This window comes from Podarcis liolepis (assembly GCF_965112155.1).
Source record: "Podarcis liolepis genome assembly, chromosome: 2".
NCBI lineage: Eukaryota > Metazoa > Chordata > Lepidosauria > Squamata > Lacertidae > Podarcis > Podarcis liolepis.
In genome coordinates, this window is record NC_139555.1 from 58,134,593 (window position 1) to 58,149,406 (window position 14,814).

The 14,814-nt window shown below is 42.1% G+C and overlaps 1 protein-coding gene across 5 annotated transcripts in view; it reads left to right on the top strand.

Moving 5' to 3' along the window:
• The window catches only part of JADE2 (jade family PHD finger 2), a 144,600-nt gene that overhangs the window by 34,898 nt on the left and 94,888 nt on the right, over positions 1-14,814 (top strand). For all 5 annotated transcript variants that reach the window (XM_083487983.1, XM_083487982.1, XM_083487981.1 and 2 more), the window contains exon 4: positions 12,061-12,218. In XM_083487983.1, coding sequence (XP_083344109.1) covers positions 12,061-12,218 — 158 coding nt within the window. The remainder of the gene's footprint in view (positions 1-12,060; positions 12,219-14,814) is intronic.

The following is a 14,814-nucleotide window of genomic DNA, read 5'->3' on the forward strand; positions in this document are numbered from 1 at the left end:
GGAACCATATGGTTTAGTTGACATGTTTCCAGTTCATAAGTTTATTTTTCTAGGCAAAAGCCATGACAAACTTTTATTAGGCAATAGTATTAATAAAATAATACAGAACATACATTCATAATATACTAAAATTCTTTTATTTTGCCTTTTAAAAATCCAGCTTGCCAACACCCATGATGTAAGAGAGCAGTTTCCAGAGACACCAGCAAACTGAAATCCAGCTTGATTTCAGATTAAACCTCGGAATCACCACAACAATTTACAGTGGTGCCCCGCAAGACAAATGCCTCGCAAGACGAAAAACTCGCTAGGCGAAAGGGTTTTTTGGTTTTGCGTTGCTTCGCTAGACGAATTTCCCTATGGGCTTGCTTCGCAAGACGAAAACATCTTGCGCTTTTTTCTTAAAGCCGCTTGAAGAGGCGCAGTTGCGACGGACCGTGCTTCGCAAGACGAAAAACATCGCAAGACGAAAAAACTCGCGGAACGAATTCTTTTCGTCTTGCGAGGCACCACTGTATAGTGATTTTCCTGATGCTTTTGCAGCCAGTGCATAGATGGCCACGCTCTGTGTTACGAAGCTATTATTTTCCTTCAGAAGAAACCAGATCGTTTCTGCTGGGGTGTGCCTGCTTGCTTGTGTGAACAAGGGTTTCAGAAAGTGATCTCTTGGATCTCTATATGAGGGGCAGTCTAACAGATAATGAGTGATGTATTTTACCTGAGGTTGACCACAAATACAAAGTCTGTCTGAGTATGTTATAGCGGCCATCCAATACTGCAGTGGGTGTCGCTTGGAAATGCAGCTCAGTAAAGGCATTTCTTAAGGAAACTGGTGAGAGTTCGGTCAGATAATGAGCTCTGAAATGCTCTGTTCTCAAGAGTGGATACCAAGGGGGGAAATTGGTGTTTCTAATTAATTGTAGGTTCCTTTTGGATTCTATCTAGAAGAGCCAGTCCTTTAGTTGACACTTATTCAAGGTCAAAATAGAGCTCATTTCTGAAAAATAATAATACAAACATCTTGACAAGCTGCTTTCCAGAGTTGGTTATCGCCCGATTCTATATAGCACAGTACAGGAAAATGCTCAATAGACACAGTAGCAATTTTAAAAATGTTCTTCAACTGAGTACAGTCCACTTTTGCCTTAATTGTTGGACTGGACCCTGTGCAAAGAAGAACTGCTCATATCCCTGATGGTAGAGAGTAAAGCTTCTGAAAAAAAGGAGTGCCAGGACTGCCTCAAGCAAAGCCAAAATAATGCAGCCCAACTCTCGTTGGGGTAAAATTTCCAAAGGTGTTCGTGGCACTATCCAGACACTTAATTCCTGCCCTCTTCTGTTCCATCCTTTCCCCTCATGGTGCCAACATCTGAAGCTGATCTCTTTGCCCAAATACATGGCAGAAGCAGTCATGGCTTCAAATGCTATTACCTTCCATCTTTCATACTCTGCTTTCTTCTCCAGAAATTTGTTACATAGAGAAGGCCCGCCTGAGCAACTAATTTCTGCTTGGGGGTGTCCTGATTGTCTTTTGCCCAGTGGCTACGGAAAGGCCAAATAAACTAGAGCCATAAAGCTGATTAACCTATCATATTCCTGACCAGTTTATCATTCTATTAAATTAGAGGTGTATCCCTTTAAACATTTCTCATTGTTTGGAGAAGCAATTAACATCTTCCAAGCAGATCAGTGGAACTGGTGTTGCTAAGCAGCAGAACTTTAAAGATAATTTGTCAATTTCTGCAGAAGGAAGAAAATAATAAACAGTCCTATTGAGAGAAAATTGCTCATTTTCCAGTATGCAACTTTCCCTCCACCACCAGGTCTTCAGTTCACCATTGCTCAATTTATTCTTTATTTAGCTTCTATAAATAATTCGGAATTGAGTGGAATGATTGAGTCTTTTCCCAAACGCTAATCCTAGATAATTTGAAACAAAAGGGGGGAAATGTTCAGATTACAGTCTGAGTATATTAGCTGTTGGTAGCTTTCCAGGCCACTTCTGTGGTTTCTTTTAGGCCTTTTCTGCAGCATTCCATCACTTCTAAAGGGCCCTACTTTGAACATTCATAATTTTGTGCGTTTCCAGCTCCACATCAGAAGAAGTATCATCACTAGAGTGCTGGCACACTTCCTTGTCTTTGAATGTGGGAAGCTTATCTCTTCAGAGGGGCACTAAACAAGTGAGGTAGCAATATTACAAATCAAGGCTGTGCATGCCTTTCCATTTTCAAGGAAGTAGATGCAGTCATCTGGCATAATGACCTGCTGTCTCGGTCCTGATATGAAAAGCCAGAAGAGACAGCTTTGGGAGTAGGGGATGCTGGGAAAGGGTAAGTTAGTGAAGGAAAAAGCAGAAGCTTGCAACCTGTGTAGATGTTCAGGTAAGATATTTGCCCCAAACATCCATTCTAGATTCTACAAGCTCTCTTGAGCTTTGATACCCTGTGACTGTTGCGTGTTTTCCATTCAGTCCTGGCTCACCAGGTAGCCAAAGCCTCACACATAGCTCAGTATATGTAAGCTTCTCAGCAAGGATGCTGCTGCCGGAGGCTGCAGCAGGTGAGAACATGTGTTCAGATGCAGAGAAGCCATGACCCCCATTAAAGCCATCCTGGTGACATAGAATGAACTAAATAAGTGGAGCCAGGTAGCTGCTGGAAATCAGTCAAACAAACAAACAAACAAACAAACAAACATTCAAACCAACCAACCACCACCTCATTTCATTTTTATGGTAAGGAGCTTGCTTGCAAAACAAGATTCCTTTCTCATCCAGGCGCATGTCAAGGAGAAGGTGTGTCCACCTGCTGCTGCAAAAGAACCCCAAAGTGATTGATTTTTAATGCTTGATCTTTAATGCTTGATCTTCACTGCCTGTGTGCCTGCGGCATGGAAGTTGGGGGTGGGGAGGGAGAGTGTGAGTGAGTGAAAAGGGAGGGGGGACTGCAATGAAAGCAGCAAACTGTCAGGTAGCTGACTGTCAATTAAGCAAACTGCTCTTCATTCATGACCTTCCGTTAGCCCACCCTCTGCCGAAAAGGCCTCCAGATGGTGGGGAGGGCAAGGAGGAAAAGCACTTTACTGCAACAATAACAGATTACGGAGGCACGCTTAACTCTGCTGACATTTGGTCTGTGAATGAGATCTTCCCCTTTGTAGGGGTTCATTGGGTGGGAGTTCAGACGCTGCTTGGATGGGACAATATAAGCAGATAGACAGCCAGATTAGATGGAGTTAGCTTTTATCTCCTGATCCCCTATTAAAACTATTTGGGTGATTCACGCCATTGAAGATTCCCATCTGTGGCTTTCTTTCTTTCTTTCTTTCTTTCTTTCTTTCTTTCTTTCTTTCTTTCTTTCTTTCTTTTGCATGGACTCTGCAAACAGTATCAGCCCCCAAGCGCTAATGCATTATATAGTGCCCAACAGCTTGCCATTTAGTTCTGTTGAGAAATTTTCATTTTTGTAGTGCAAACCTCTGCAGTCATGCCTGCAAGTGAAAACATAGTACTGGTTGTATGGATTTCTGGTTTCCATTTCCAATTTCCTTCTACCACATCTTAGAACAAGACAGTGTTTCTCTCTTGTAACAATTTCCAGAGGGGTTAGCTGTGTTAGTTTCTTACAGCAAAAACCGAAATGAGGGGGGAAAAAACAATTTCCCTCTGACCTTGCTGTTTACAATTCCTAACCACCACCAGCCTCCAACCAAGCGTACAGATAGATAGATACCTGTAACTCAGGACAACACTTCATGCATCTGATAATGTGGACTGTATTCCATAAAAAATCTTTGTCTTTAAGGTACCACAGGTTTCTTTGTTGTTTTCTCTCTTGTGCTCCAGTACTTCCATTTCACCAGCAAATATTGATAAAAAGGTCCCAGCCGTTGCATACCCAGATTTACTAATATCTCTGTTCATAGACACCTATAACTTAGCCTGACATGAAGCCCTAAACTATCCACATGAGAATACACTGGGTGCAAATTCTCTGTTTTATCGATGGTAGGTAGAAATGGGTTAGGGTTGGTTAGGCAAGTGAAGAGTTGAAGCTATCTGGGATGCTGCTGTTAAGGGCTTGGCAGAGCTAGGAACTCAAAAGCTTTGCATCAGCAGGACTATCTGGGATGGTTTCAGGACCATGGCTAGAGTGCCTATAATATTCTCTGACAGGCAGGTAACACCGACCATGTTTGCACAATCAGATCTTTGTTTAATAAACCAAAATGCTCACGAGCCCGTGGTTTAGTGTGAAGTTTGAAAGTGTCCCATGTAACATGAGAGCAGAGAGCAAGAGCGTACTTGCACAGGATGCAGAGCTCAAGGGAACAACGCATTTAAGCAAAGCAAAAGCCATTCCAGATTCCTGCAGGCAATCCCTTGCTTGGACGCAGGGGGAGGCAGAGCTGAAGTATCACTACAACTTAAACCATAGGATACTTGAAATGTCATTCCTTCCTATTGTTTAAGTTGTAGCATGTGATTCTCAGTTAGCATGCTTTAAAAATGGGAATAAACAGATTCATAGATGATAAGTATGTCAGTTCCTCTTAGGCATAATAGCTATAAATGGAACCTCCATGGCCAGAGGCATCCATCTATTGATTATTGGATGCTGGGAATTTTCATCCGGGGGGCGGTGAGGGGGCTTTGCTTCCAAGTCTTCCTCGGGGTATCTGATTGGCTGCTGTTGCAGACAAAAAGGTAGACCAGACCTCGTCACATTGCTTTGCTCAAGCATTGCTGCTTGCTGCTTGTTTTCTGTACCAGTTTTGCACTGATGGGGAGCTTCCAATGTTAACTTTTTAAACTGACGCTGTTGGCTAAACCTGCTGCGATAAATCCCTGCCCTGTTCCACAGTTGTTTTTGCCTGTGTCACTTACTGAAGAAGCTGCTCTTGCCAAGGTTTCAAAATGCCTATTTTCTGGACAAAGCTAAGAGCTTCTCCTGTGTCTTCTTTCTTCTTGGTCTCTCTGCTACTTCCGGACGCTATCAGTCACGTCACCCTCTGATTCTTCTCTTCTTCAGGCTGTCCTCTTCCAAAACTCTTCCTGTCTCTCCAGCTGCCTTTTATTTGGTCAATTCTGTTTGGTTCTTTCATTCCCCATGGGAGCTCTAGAGAACTTAGCCTTTATTTCCCTCCTCTTCTGACTCTGTATGCTTGTCTTCAGATGTTTTCTTTTTCTCCCTTTATGTTGAGGAGTCTCCAGTCTGCATTTCCACCCCTGCCTCTCTCCGTTGTCACTATGGCTGGAATCCAGACATGTCCACAATGGACCGAGAGGGACAGCTCTTTGCCTCCTGTTTTCAATGTGCAAGTTCCCACTGCAGAAGAGGCAAGCTACTTTTTAACATTGAATAGCAGCTTGTTTCTTGGACAGTGGGAATTTCTGGTGCTTTTGCCCTGAAGTCAACTCTTCCATTGTGAACCACCCTGGGATGTTCAGATGAAGGATGGTATACAAATTTAATAAATAACAACAACCCCCACCTTTCTTCATGTCATGCTGCCCATTGAAATTCAACATAGCAAAGACAACATTCCCAATCTTTTTAGCAAATCTGTTTCCTCTCCTTGGGTTTTTTTTTGGGGGGGGGGCGTTAGTTATTGTCAGAGATACTTTGTAGTCTCCTTCAAGCAGCCCTGGTTCTCTCGCCACCCTTCACTTTCAATATTGATGCTGTTTTTCGTTTCTTTGTTAAATCCTGAAGCATTTAAAGGAGGCTTTTCAGAGATGGAGAGAAAAAGAGCAAGGTTTAAAATGGGCATAAAATGCTGTCATTAAACCACATCCAATATATGGGCAGGCAGATTGTCATGGTCACCAATCCTAATAGATATGCAGCGCTTAGCAGACTAGGCATCTGGTGGAGGCTTTGCTTTATCTTGTTTGCTCTGTCCCTTTAGGAGATAGTCACTTGGCAATACTCAGTAACTTAAAACCATCTCTAGCCTGATATAGTGACAGAGAACAGCAAACACATGGAATGTATTTCGAAAAGGGCAACAGTGTTCATTATGTTTTAGAAAAAAGTCCTAGATTAGCACTGGGCTTCCTTTCCTTTTTTATTAGCTGTCTTATTGCCTGATAACTAGATATGCAAAACTGCAAGGATTCTGACATCTTTTGCAAATCCTGCCTTGTGTTTAATTAGCATTTATCTTAATCTCATTTTAATTTTTTTTTTCACACCCAGCAGCGCAATCAAATGCTACTGCGGCATTTTTTAACAATTATGTTATGTTGGCAGATAGAGACTTCAAGGAAGCTGACCTTTCTCAAGCCCAGACTTATAAAAGAGTAGGCTGTTAATTATGTTTTTATTGGAAGATGCATCCCGACTGCGTCTGGGCAGTCCAGCTTTGCTCTGTTTAGATGGGGTTGGAAATGTTCTCCAAACAAATGTGGAGGACAGAAAGAGCTGCTGGTGTGGAAAGAGGGGGCCCTGACTTTAGAAGCAAAGGTTGCTTATGTTTTTGTACTTTAGCTTTAATTGGGTTATCAGCTGCAGCTTCAAGGCTTAAACGAACTGACCTAAATATTAGATCTCTGTTGGGGTTAAATGTTCCCCCTTCCTATAAAGATTTGGTTTCCAAAGTAACTTCTGGAGCGTTTTAGCTCTGTGTTGAAAGTATAAAACTGCCTTTGAATCATTTATTACTGTTCACGCTGAGCAGTAGTTAGCTTGTCGAGAATAAGCACTCAAAACAAATTAAAAGGCATCTGAAGAAAACACCTGATCCATCTCTGTCCTCATGTAAGATCAGAGAATTCGCTAGAGAGAGACTGATTAGAGCTGGTGGTATTTGAGTATTATTGCCAGTTTTGTAGATTATCATTTCAGATAATAACATATAGCAGAAGGAAGGCAAAATTATCCATTTTCATTTACAAATGACCCTGAGAAGCGGGACGGCTGTAGTTAAATCAAAGGCTAATTCTTGGCAGAAAAGCATTATTTGCCATGATGGAATTGTTGTTCTTGTTGCTGTTAGGATGTTATTTCTTTTACCCTCGCAGTGTACATTAGGGGAATCTATAGAAGGAAAATAGGAAGGAGATGGGGGTTGAAATATTCTCATGAGAGCAAGACTCAGCATAGATCTTGGTGTTGCAGTTTCATGTGTCACTGAGAATCTGGTTAGGTTTGGCTGCAGACATTGTCAAGAAAGACAATGGCTACAATTTTGTTTACTATTTTTCTGAATAACCTTTCCCCTTTCTACCCCCCCCCCCCGATGATAACCCCCCATTCTTCTAAGAGAAAACGAAACAATAAAATACATGTATATTTTGTAAGCCACTTTGAATTACTTTTGAGTTATTGTAAAAGAAAAGTGACTAATAAGTACTAATATTATATCTTAAGTCAAGATGGTGATCTGATTTCAGGGAGGTATATTTTGTGGCAAACAGGAGTCCTCTCAGTTTGGGCCATTTCAGAAGTGAAGATAAAATCTGCAGTCAACAAAGAGCTGCAGAACATCACAGCTTTGTGACAAGTGTAGTTGCATGAGTCACCTACAAAAAGGCAATGTGTGAAGTGGTCTTTCTTCAAAACAAGGTCTGCTGTAAAAGAAAAAAACGTTTAAGCTTGTAGACAGGTAAGAGCACTTCCTTTGTGTCCAGCAGCTGCAGAATGTTCCTAGGTATTATTACTTGGAACGAGGAGCATTCTTTCCAGCTTGCTGAGAGACCTCACTTCTGGGAGAAGAAACAAAGACCTTTCATTAGCTCAACAGATACAGTGTTGATTCATACAAATACCAGCCAGGAAATCCCCTACTCATAGTGGAGGTAGACTCCATGCACATGCTTACCACCACAGTACACACATACATCTAGTTCCCTGTGAGCCTTCTAGCTTGAAAACAGTGTACTGTACAGTATAAAGTTTGAATAAATTGGGTGGTATGTATACTTACCTTTTATTGGTTCGCAAGTACACCTGGTGCAGATGTTATGGATGCCCTGTGCATGTTGTTGGGGTCTTGTAACCCACCACTTACAAGGGGTTCCCAAGGCTGATAAATATATGAACAAAATTGCCTTCAGGACCACGCTAAAATGTGGGCTTTCAAAATTTCCACTGGCACACTTCTGTCTCAATCAGGTCATGCAGAAAAGTTAAGATGGGAGAAGTCAGAAAGCGAAGAAGCTTCCACCACTTCTAGCAACCATCTGCACCACCTTAGTTTAAAGACAGAGGGTGGTATTCACCTGCTCACCCCCCATGTGCCCCCTGAACCTCCAGAACAGCAGGGGAGGGGAAGAGTGGGATGTTTTGCCAGGCAGGCTGATATGCTTGTACAGGCACCAGCATGGCATTGAATTCTGCTCAGAGTATTTATGTAAACCTGGGACACTTTCTTTCAGAGGGATTATTCTGTATTTACTAGTAATGTACTAGAGTGCCATGGATTTGTAGTATTCATAAATAAAAATACAAGCTGAGTCCTCACCAGCTTGTAAGAACCACCCTAATTATTATAAGTGGTATATGATCTCTCATGAACTTCCTCAAGGCATAGTCTAAAAAAGTAAAAGGTGACCTGAGTTACCCAGGCTAGAAAGATTTGCCTGGTTCTGTGGCAGCATTCAAGTGCCACACTCTACTTAACATGTGGGTGAAACACAATCATCTCAGCTGAAAGACATCCAGCAAGAACTGATAATGACTTTCTGCTAGCCTTTTGTAGGCTGTACAACAGTTGTGCCATGAGAGTTAAACTGGTCAGTTTTTTGTGTTTCTGATCATTAGTAGATTATATGGTTGGGGTCTTTGGCTGCTGTAAACTAATTAATGGCATTTTTCTTAACAATGCTACAATTAGCCTAGTCCTTTTCCAGTTTGCTTTTGGCATAAACTCAGTGGAGACTCAAGAAGCATGCTTGTAGTCATGCTTACTTCTGATAACAAGGCAATGCAACCTTTAGTTTTGTGGGGTTGCTGCTGTGTTTTAATCCTTATGTTTAACAGTCTTGATGGTTGCTGAATTGGGCTCTGATTTGAAAAGAATGCTTTCTAAAGATCCAGGTGTGGAAGGGTGGTGGTTTTTTTTTCTTCCCCTGCTCTGCCTGCAATAATATATAAAAGAGTAACATGTATGAGAATCAGGTGACTGCAGTTGCACTGCTGCATTTATCTGGACCAGCCATTCAATTACAAGAAAGAAAACATCAACATGCCCTAGGAAAGGCTAGCACAGTGGAAAACCTGAGTCATTTCAGTTGCTAAATTAGTTTTAAATTAAATGTTTCTGAGGCCGCTGTACTAAGTTCACCCATTGTCTGGAAAAAGGACAACGTTTGGACTTTTGCTCAAGCAACCGGTGGCTTCCATATTAATGTGGAGTGCCATATGAAATTTGGATCACCTATTCATCCTCTGATTTACACAGAAGTAAGATGGGGCAACTTTTCATTTGATACATGCCAATTTCAAATCATGCTCAGAGTTCTGTTTATTTTTATTTTCCTTGATACAGTCGAGGAATAAAGGCAATGACAATAAAGAGAAAGATCAGCAATGGAGCATAGCAATTTGCAGTGCAGTATTATACAGTTAAAGTAAATACAACCAGAACAAAACTAAAAGAAGGAAGCAGTGTGTGGTGGGAGGAAGAAAAGCGGGAGGAGAATAGGTCCTGGCAGAACCTGATGGGCGTGTGCTTCCTTCAAACAGTTTCCAGTACAACTCCCAAATGTTCAAGTGTGTATTCTCTTTGTGCCACCAACTGAAGGTAGCTTTCCCCCCATATGGTGCCAGAGTAGATGAGCCCTCTGAGCGATTGTGCGTGTGGTAGGAGTGGAGAGATATATGCTCTTTCCACTAGTCTTTGGACCAGCAACAGGGCACGCAAAGTCTAATTACTTTGCTCCTCTGTCAGGACCCACAGCACTGCAGGATAACTGAACATAGCGTGAGCATCCAAGAATTTTGGGGATTTTCCCAGGACCAAGGCAATATGGATAATCCCCTCAGGACAGAGATCAGTCTGGGTGGCATGTTCATTTTTATCACAGGAACCTTGCGCCACAGACTCTGGGGTAAACATTTCCACCATTCCTAGTCACGCTGTATTTCCTTGATTATATGCATAAGTTTGCAGTTGACCACGTTGCCACTATCTCTGGGAACTAGAATTCCCAGATATGCTAGTTTAGCGGGACACAAACCGAAATTCCAAGCCTTGTAAAAACTGTGGGGCAGCACATCATCAAGGGATACAACTTCTGGTTTGGACCAGTTCATGCTGTATCCTGAGAGGTGTCCAAAATAATGGATGTGAGTTGTCAGTAAGTGACAGAGGCTCAGTGCCATTCGTTTGAACCGGAAATGCTGTCTACCTCACCATAGAGGACATGGGCACTAGCTTTTTAGATTTCTTCCTCTGGCATCTCACTGCTGCTTTTTGTTCCCTTGTGTCAAGGAGGAAGGGATTGGGTGACATTCAGCTGAATATTTTTTCCTCCCCTCTCCCCCCGTGGAGACCCATTTGATGAGCAGTGTGGCAGCCTTAGTTAGGGCATTATTCATTCTTCAGTAATATCAGAACCTATCTTCCCCTCTTTGCCTTTCTTTCTTGTCAAGCTTCTTCCGTTATTGGGAGCGGATTGGATAGGCCCAACTGTTGGCTCAGTTTCGCTCTTGTGTGTCCATTTTAGAGCATTTTGTTATACTGTAGAAGTGTGTCGCTGTGCATTAGTCTGGCTGGGACACTGGAAATCCACACTTGGCCAAGAAGCCCTCTGGTTGGCCCTGAGGAAGTCACTATCAACGCAGACTTCTTAATAAGGTCCTTATGAGGCTAAAACATCTCTCTGAACTCCCTAGAGAGCACAGGGGTGGGGCACATTCACTCATAGGCAACCTTCTGGGTTGCACTGCAGCAGTAGGTAGTGCCAGAGGCAAAAGTGGGAAGAGCAAAGGAAGCAGCGCACCTCCGTACAGTGACTCTATTCCAGCTGTGTAAAGGCCACAGAGTTCTGTGCAAGCAAGAGGCATTATTGCAGTTCAAGACATATTGCAGGCAAATGAAGGCACTTGAGAAAGACATGGAGTTGGGTATATGTTAATGAATTTGCAACAAGTAACTATGGATTATTCTCATAATGGATGTTGGAGGGTTTTTTTTGAGATAAAGTCTTCATACTGGGCTGGAGGAAGACTATTCTTGACATTTAGTGATAATAACAACTGGAGACCCCCTTTTAGACTTTTTGTGTGGAAATGAAAATGAATGAACTTGGGGTCTCTGGGGTTGAAAATTGGAAAATAATGTGATAACAATAATTATGTGTCAAAATATTTACAATATTTCAGCTGCTAGTAGCACCACCAGTATTACTACTGCTACTACTGTTAGCAAGAAGTCAAAATCCTTTATGCGTCCAAGCTAAGTGTATGCATCTTTTGAGGAGTAACTCTGCTATTATTTGACTTTAAAAAAAAATTCCCTGGAACAGTTCACAGCATGTATATGCTAAAGGAGATGACTCATCAGAGAAAACAGTTTCAGTCAGTCAATCTTTGTGGGTTAGAGTGAATTGCTGGGAAATTTCAAGAAACTACAGAGACAAGAAAACAAACAGAAAGTAGGGTTCAGTGAAGCTACCCTGCAGTACTAATTCCAGTAGTTATCTCCATGAGTGAGATTGTGCTGACAAATGAATTCCTAGTGAAGCAAGTACCCATAAGTCCTCCTGGGATACAGAGACATTCCCTTCAAAAATTATTTGTTTTGCACTTCCAACTCTTCCTTCAGAGTAACTTGCACATAATTGGTTCCAAGTTTCCTTGACAGGGGTTCCTTTTCACAATGTTCAGTACTGATGTAAGATCTCAGCATGTATATAGGAGCTAACTTATTAGCCACATTTGCTTTTGTGTATCTAATAACTTCCCTTAATTATCCAAGGCCTGAAGAGGTTTCCCCCATATATACATGGTACAGCCAGGTGGTAGACATGAATTTCTACTCCCAAAGGCCAAGTAGAGTGCCAAGGATGTGTCCTGCCTCTCACTGTCCCACTCTCATCTTCTTCTCCAGGTTTTTCGTACCGATCTGATAACAGCTATGAAAATCCCAGATTCTTACCAACTGAGCCCAGATGAGTACTACATCCTTGCTGATCCCTGGAGGCAAGAGTGGGAGAAAGGTGTTCAGGTGCCAGCAAATACAGAAACAATCCCTGAACCAGTGGTTAGGTAAGCCTGATGTTCTTCTGTTTGTGAGATACCTTCAGCTGGTTTTCCCCCCTCAGAGAGTGCCATGTTCTGCCTCCTATGATTCAATGAGGAATCTTTACATGATCCCAGTTGTATAGGGTAACTTTACGGGGTTAACTTTTCCTGTGAGGGAGTTAAGAGTCAGGCCCAGTGTCACCATGTGGCATCCTCCAATAGCTGTTATGGTATCAACAAACTGCTTTCTGATTTAGGGCTGTTTGATATCCCCGAGAGAATCTCATTTCTTATTTGACTCACTTGGGTTCTGAGCTAGAAGGCAGAAACAGCATTAACTTAGCTGTGCTGATGTTGGAATAGGATCAGTCCCAGCTTTAACCACTGCACCAGCAGAAAATCGGATTGCAAGCATGAAATGGTTCAAAGGAGTTAGTGGTTAATGAGAGGGTTTATGTGCACCTGAAAATCTTCCCTGAGGTGGCAATCCAAAACCTGCTTGCCTGGGTTAAGCCCAATTGAATTCAGTAGGACTTGCTTGTTACTAGACATGATTAGAATTGTGCTGTTACTCCAGATAATTCGAGTGGATTTTGGCTGCCAAAAGCCTACTGCAGGTTGCATTATATGGAATGCTGTTGGGGGATAATAAATCCCAGACTATTGCTATGCTTTCCACCCTCCTGATCTTTCCTATTCTGATGGCTTTGCAAAGTCACAGGACAACTATGGTAAGTTAAAGTCAAGTGTGTTTGAACATATGTGATAAATGTCCCCCCGTCTCACCAAATTCTGTTTTCAAAGATTTTCATAAATCCAAACTGGACAGAACTGCATTCTATCTCCCTGTTTTCAGTTTCTTTCACTGATACATTACATAGCAGGGATGTCCAACAGGTCGATTGCGATGTGTCGCTGGTCAATCCCGGGACCCCGATGCCCCCCCCAAAAAAAGCTCAACAACTTCGGCTCATCCTCATTTTTTTAATAGTGGGAGTAGATCGCAGTCTCTTGGAAGTTGGACGTACCTGTTATATAGGGTCACTTGAAACTCTGAAATTGTTCTCCATGTATTGCACATTTGACCATCCCCAGGAATGCATTCTTATAGAAACCATAATGCGGTCCAGGCTGCCTGTACATGCAGCTTCAGGGAAGTAATTGCCACAAGGACACAAATTTCCACTGGTTATCTGGCTTTTTCCTTGGGCATCCTGTGACTCCTCATGGATGAGGCTGACTGTGAGACACCCCATGATTTTGAGAAGTATTGTTATTGTTGGGACATATTGGCACAACATACCTAAGTGAGTGGCTGGTGCTGAGAAGTTAATGGTGTTGAATAGGCTTTTGTCTTTCCTTTTTCATGGTATATCTTGTAGATCAGATGTTTATGGCTTGGTGCTGCGATAACCCGGATTAAGACTTTATGATAGAATACAACTCTTAAGTAAGTAATTGTTCAAGATTCTGCAAAAGAATTCTGGCAGAAAACAGTTCCAAACCCAAATCTCCCATCTCCTGGCATCCTTATTAGCTTCTTATTAAACGCTGAAGCCCAAATGGAAAAGGTCCTATTTAAATGAATTCAAGGCTGCTCTTGCACACGATGTACTGCAACAGCAACTGACTAGCATTTGAGCAGGCTTTGGCCAATAACGTCCCTGCCTCTGCATTTTGCCATTTCTTTTTTCTTCCCTGTGTCTTTTCAAGTCAACTTTGATATTGATATCAAAGACCCTGGGGCTTTCTGCACTTAAAAGATGTTACATGTAATTCTGAAGCCCACTGTTAATCTGTGAAAATCAGTGTGTTGAAAGAGCTCAAGAGGATTTTAAGCGCATTAAGGTGTTTTCAGATTTCATGCAGGAAATTCCTCCCCTTCCCCCCCAAAAAGGATGGAAATATTTCAGTAAAGTCAATAACTGCCTGAAGCACAGCTTGTCCAGCAGTGACAGCAGCAACAGCTGTTGGTAGAGGAAAGTTATGAAATAAACTTTTGTGCACTCATCTCCTTCCATAAGGATTTGGGGAAGGTTGGGGGATGAATGACACGACTGGAAAACAACCAAACTTCAATGAGGAATCTAAACACGTCCAAAATGGAAGCCATAAAAATGGAATTTGAAGTTTATTTAATCCTTAAAGAAATGTTGGGTGGAATATCTATTTTTACCAACTTTGATATACAACCACAGTCTGTAGTTGTAAATGTCCTGCTCTAGAGCTGAAGGTTGATTTTGGTGCTGTGTCAAGATGAAAAGTGATAGCCTGACGTTGCCTGGGCCGGAGGTGCCTATTTAAAGACAGACTAAACGGATTCACTTTTTTTTTTTTTGCAAGTATACTTTGCAGGCAAGCAGTTTGTTTAATGTGATCTGCTCTTTCACCCCAGTGAGGAGGTAGCCAAAGACTCTGGACACAGCCCAGCACAGAGGTGGACACCCATAAAGCCTTTGAAATCAGGGCTTAAATGTTACTAACTCCACGTTGGACTGAGGACTCTGAATGATATACCGAGACCAAGGGATTGCATATGGAAGCTGTGTTGTACAGTGTTTCAAAGGGGGAGAAAAATGCTTTTGCATAAACCAAAAGCATTTTTCTTGAGTAAGGAAGT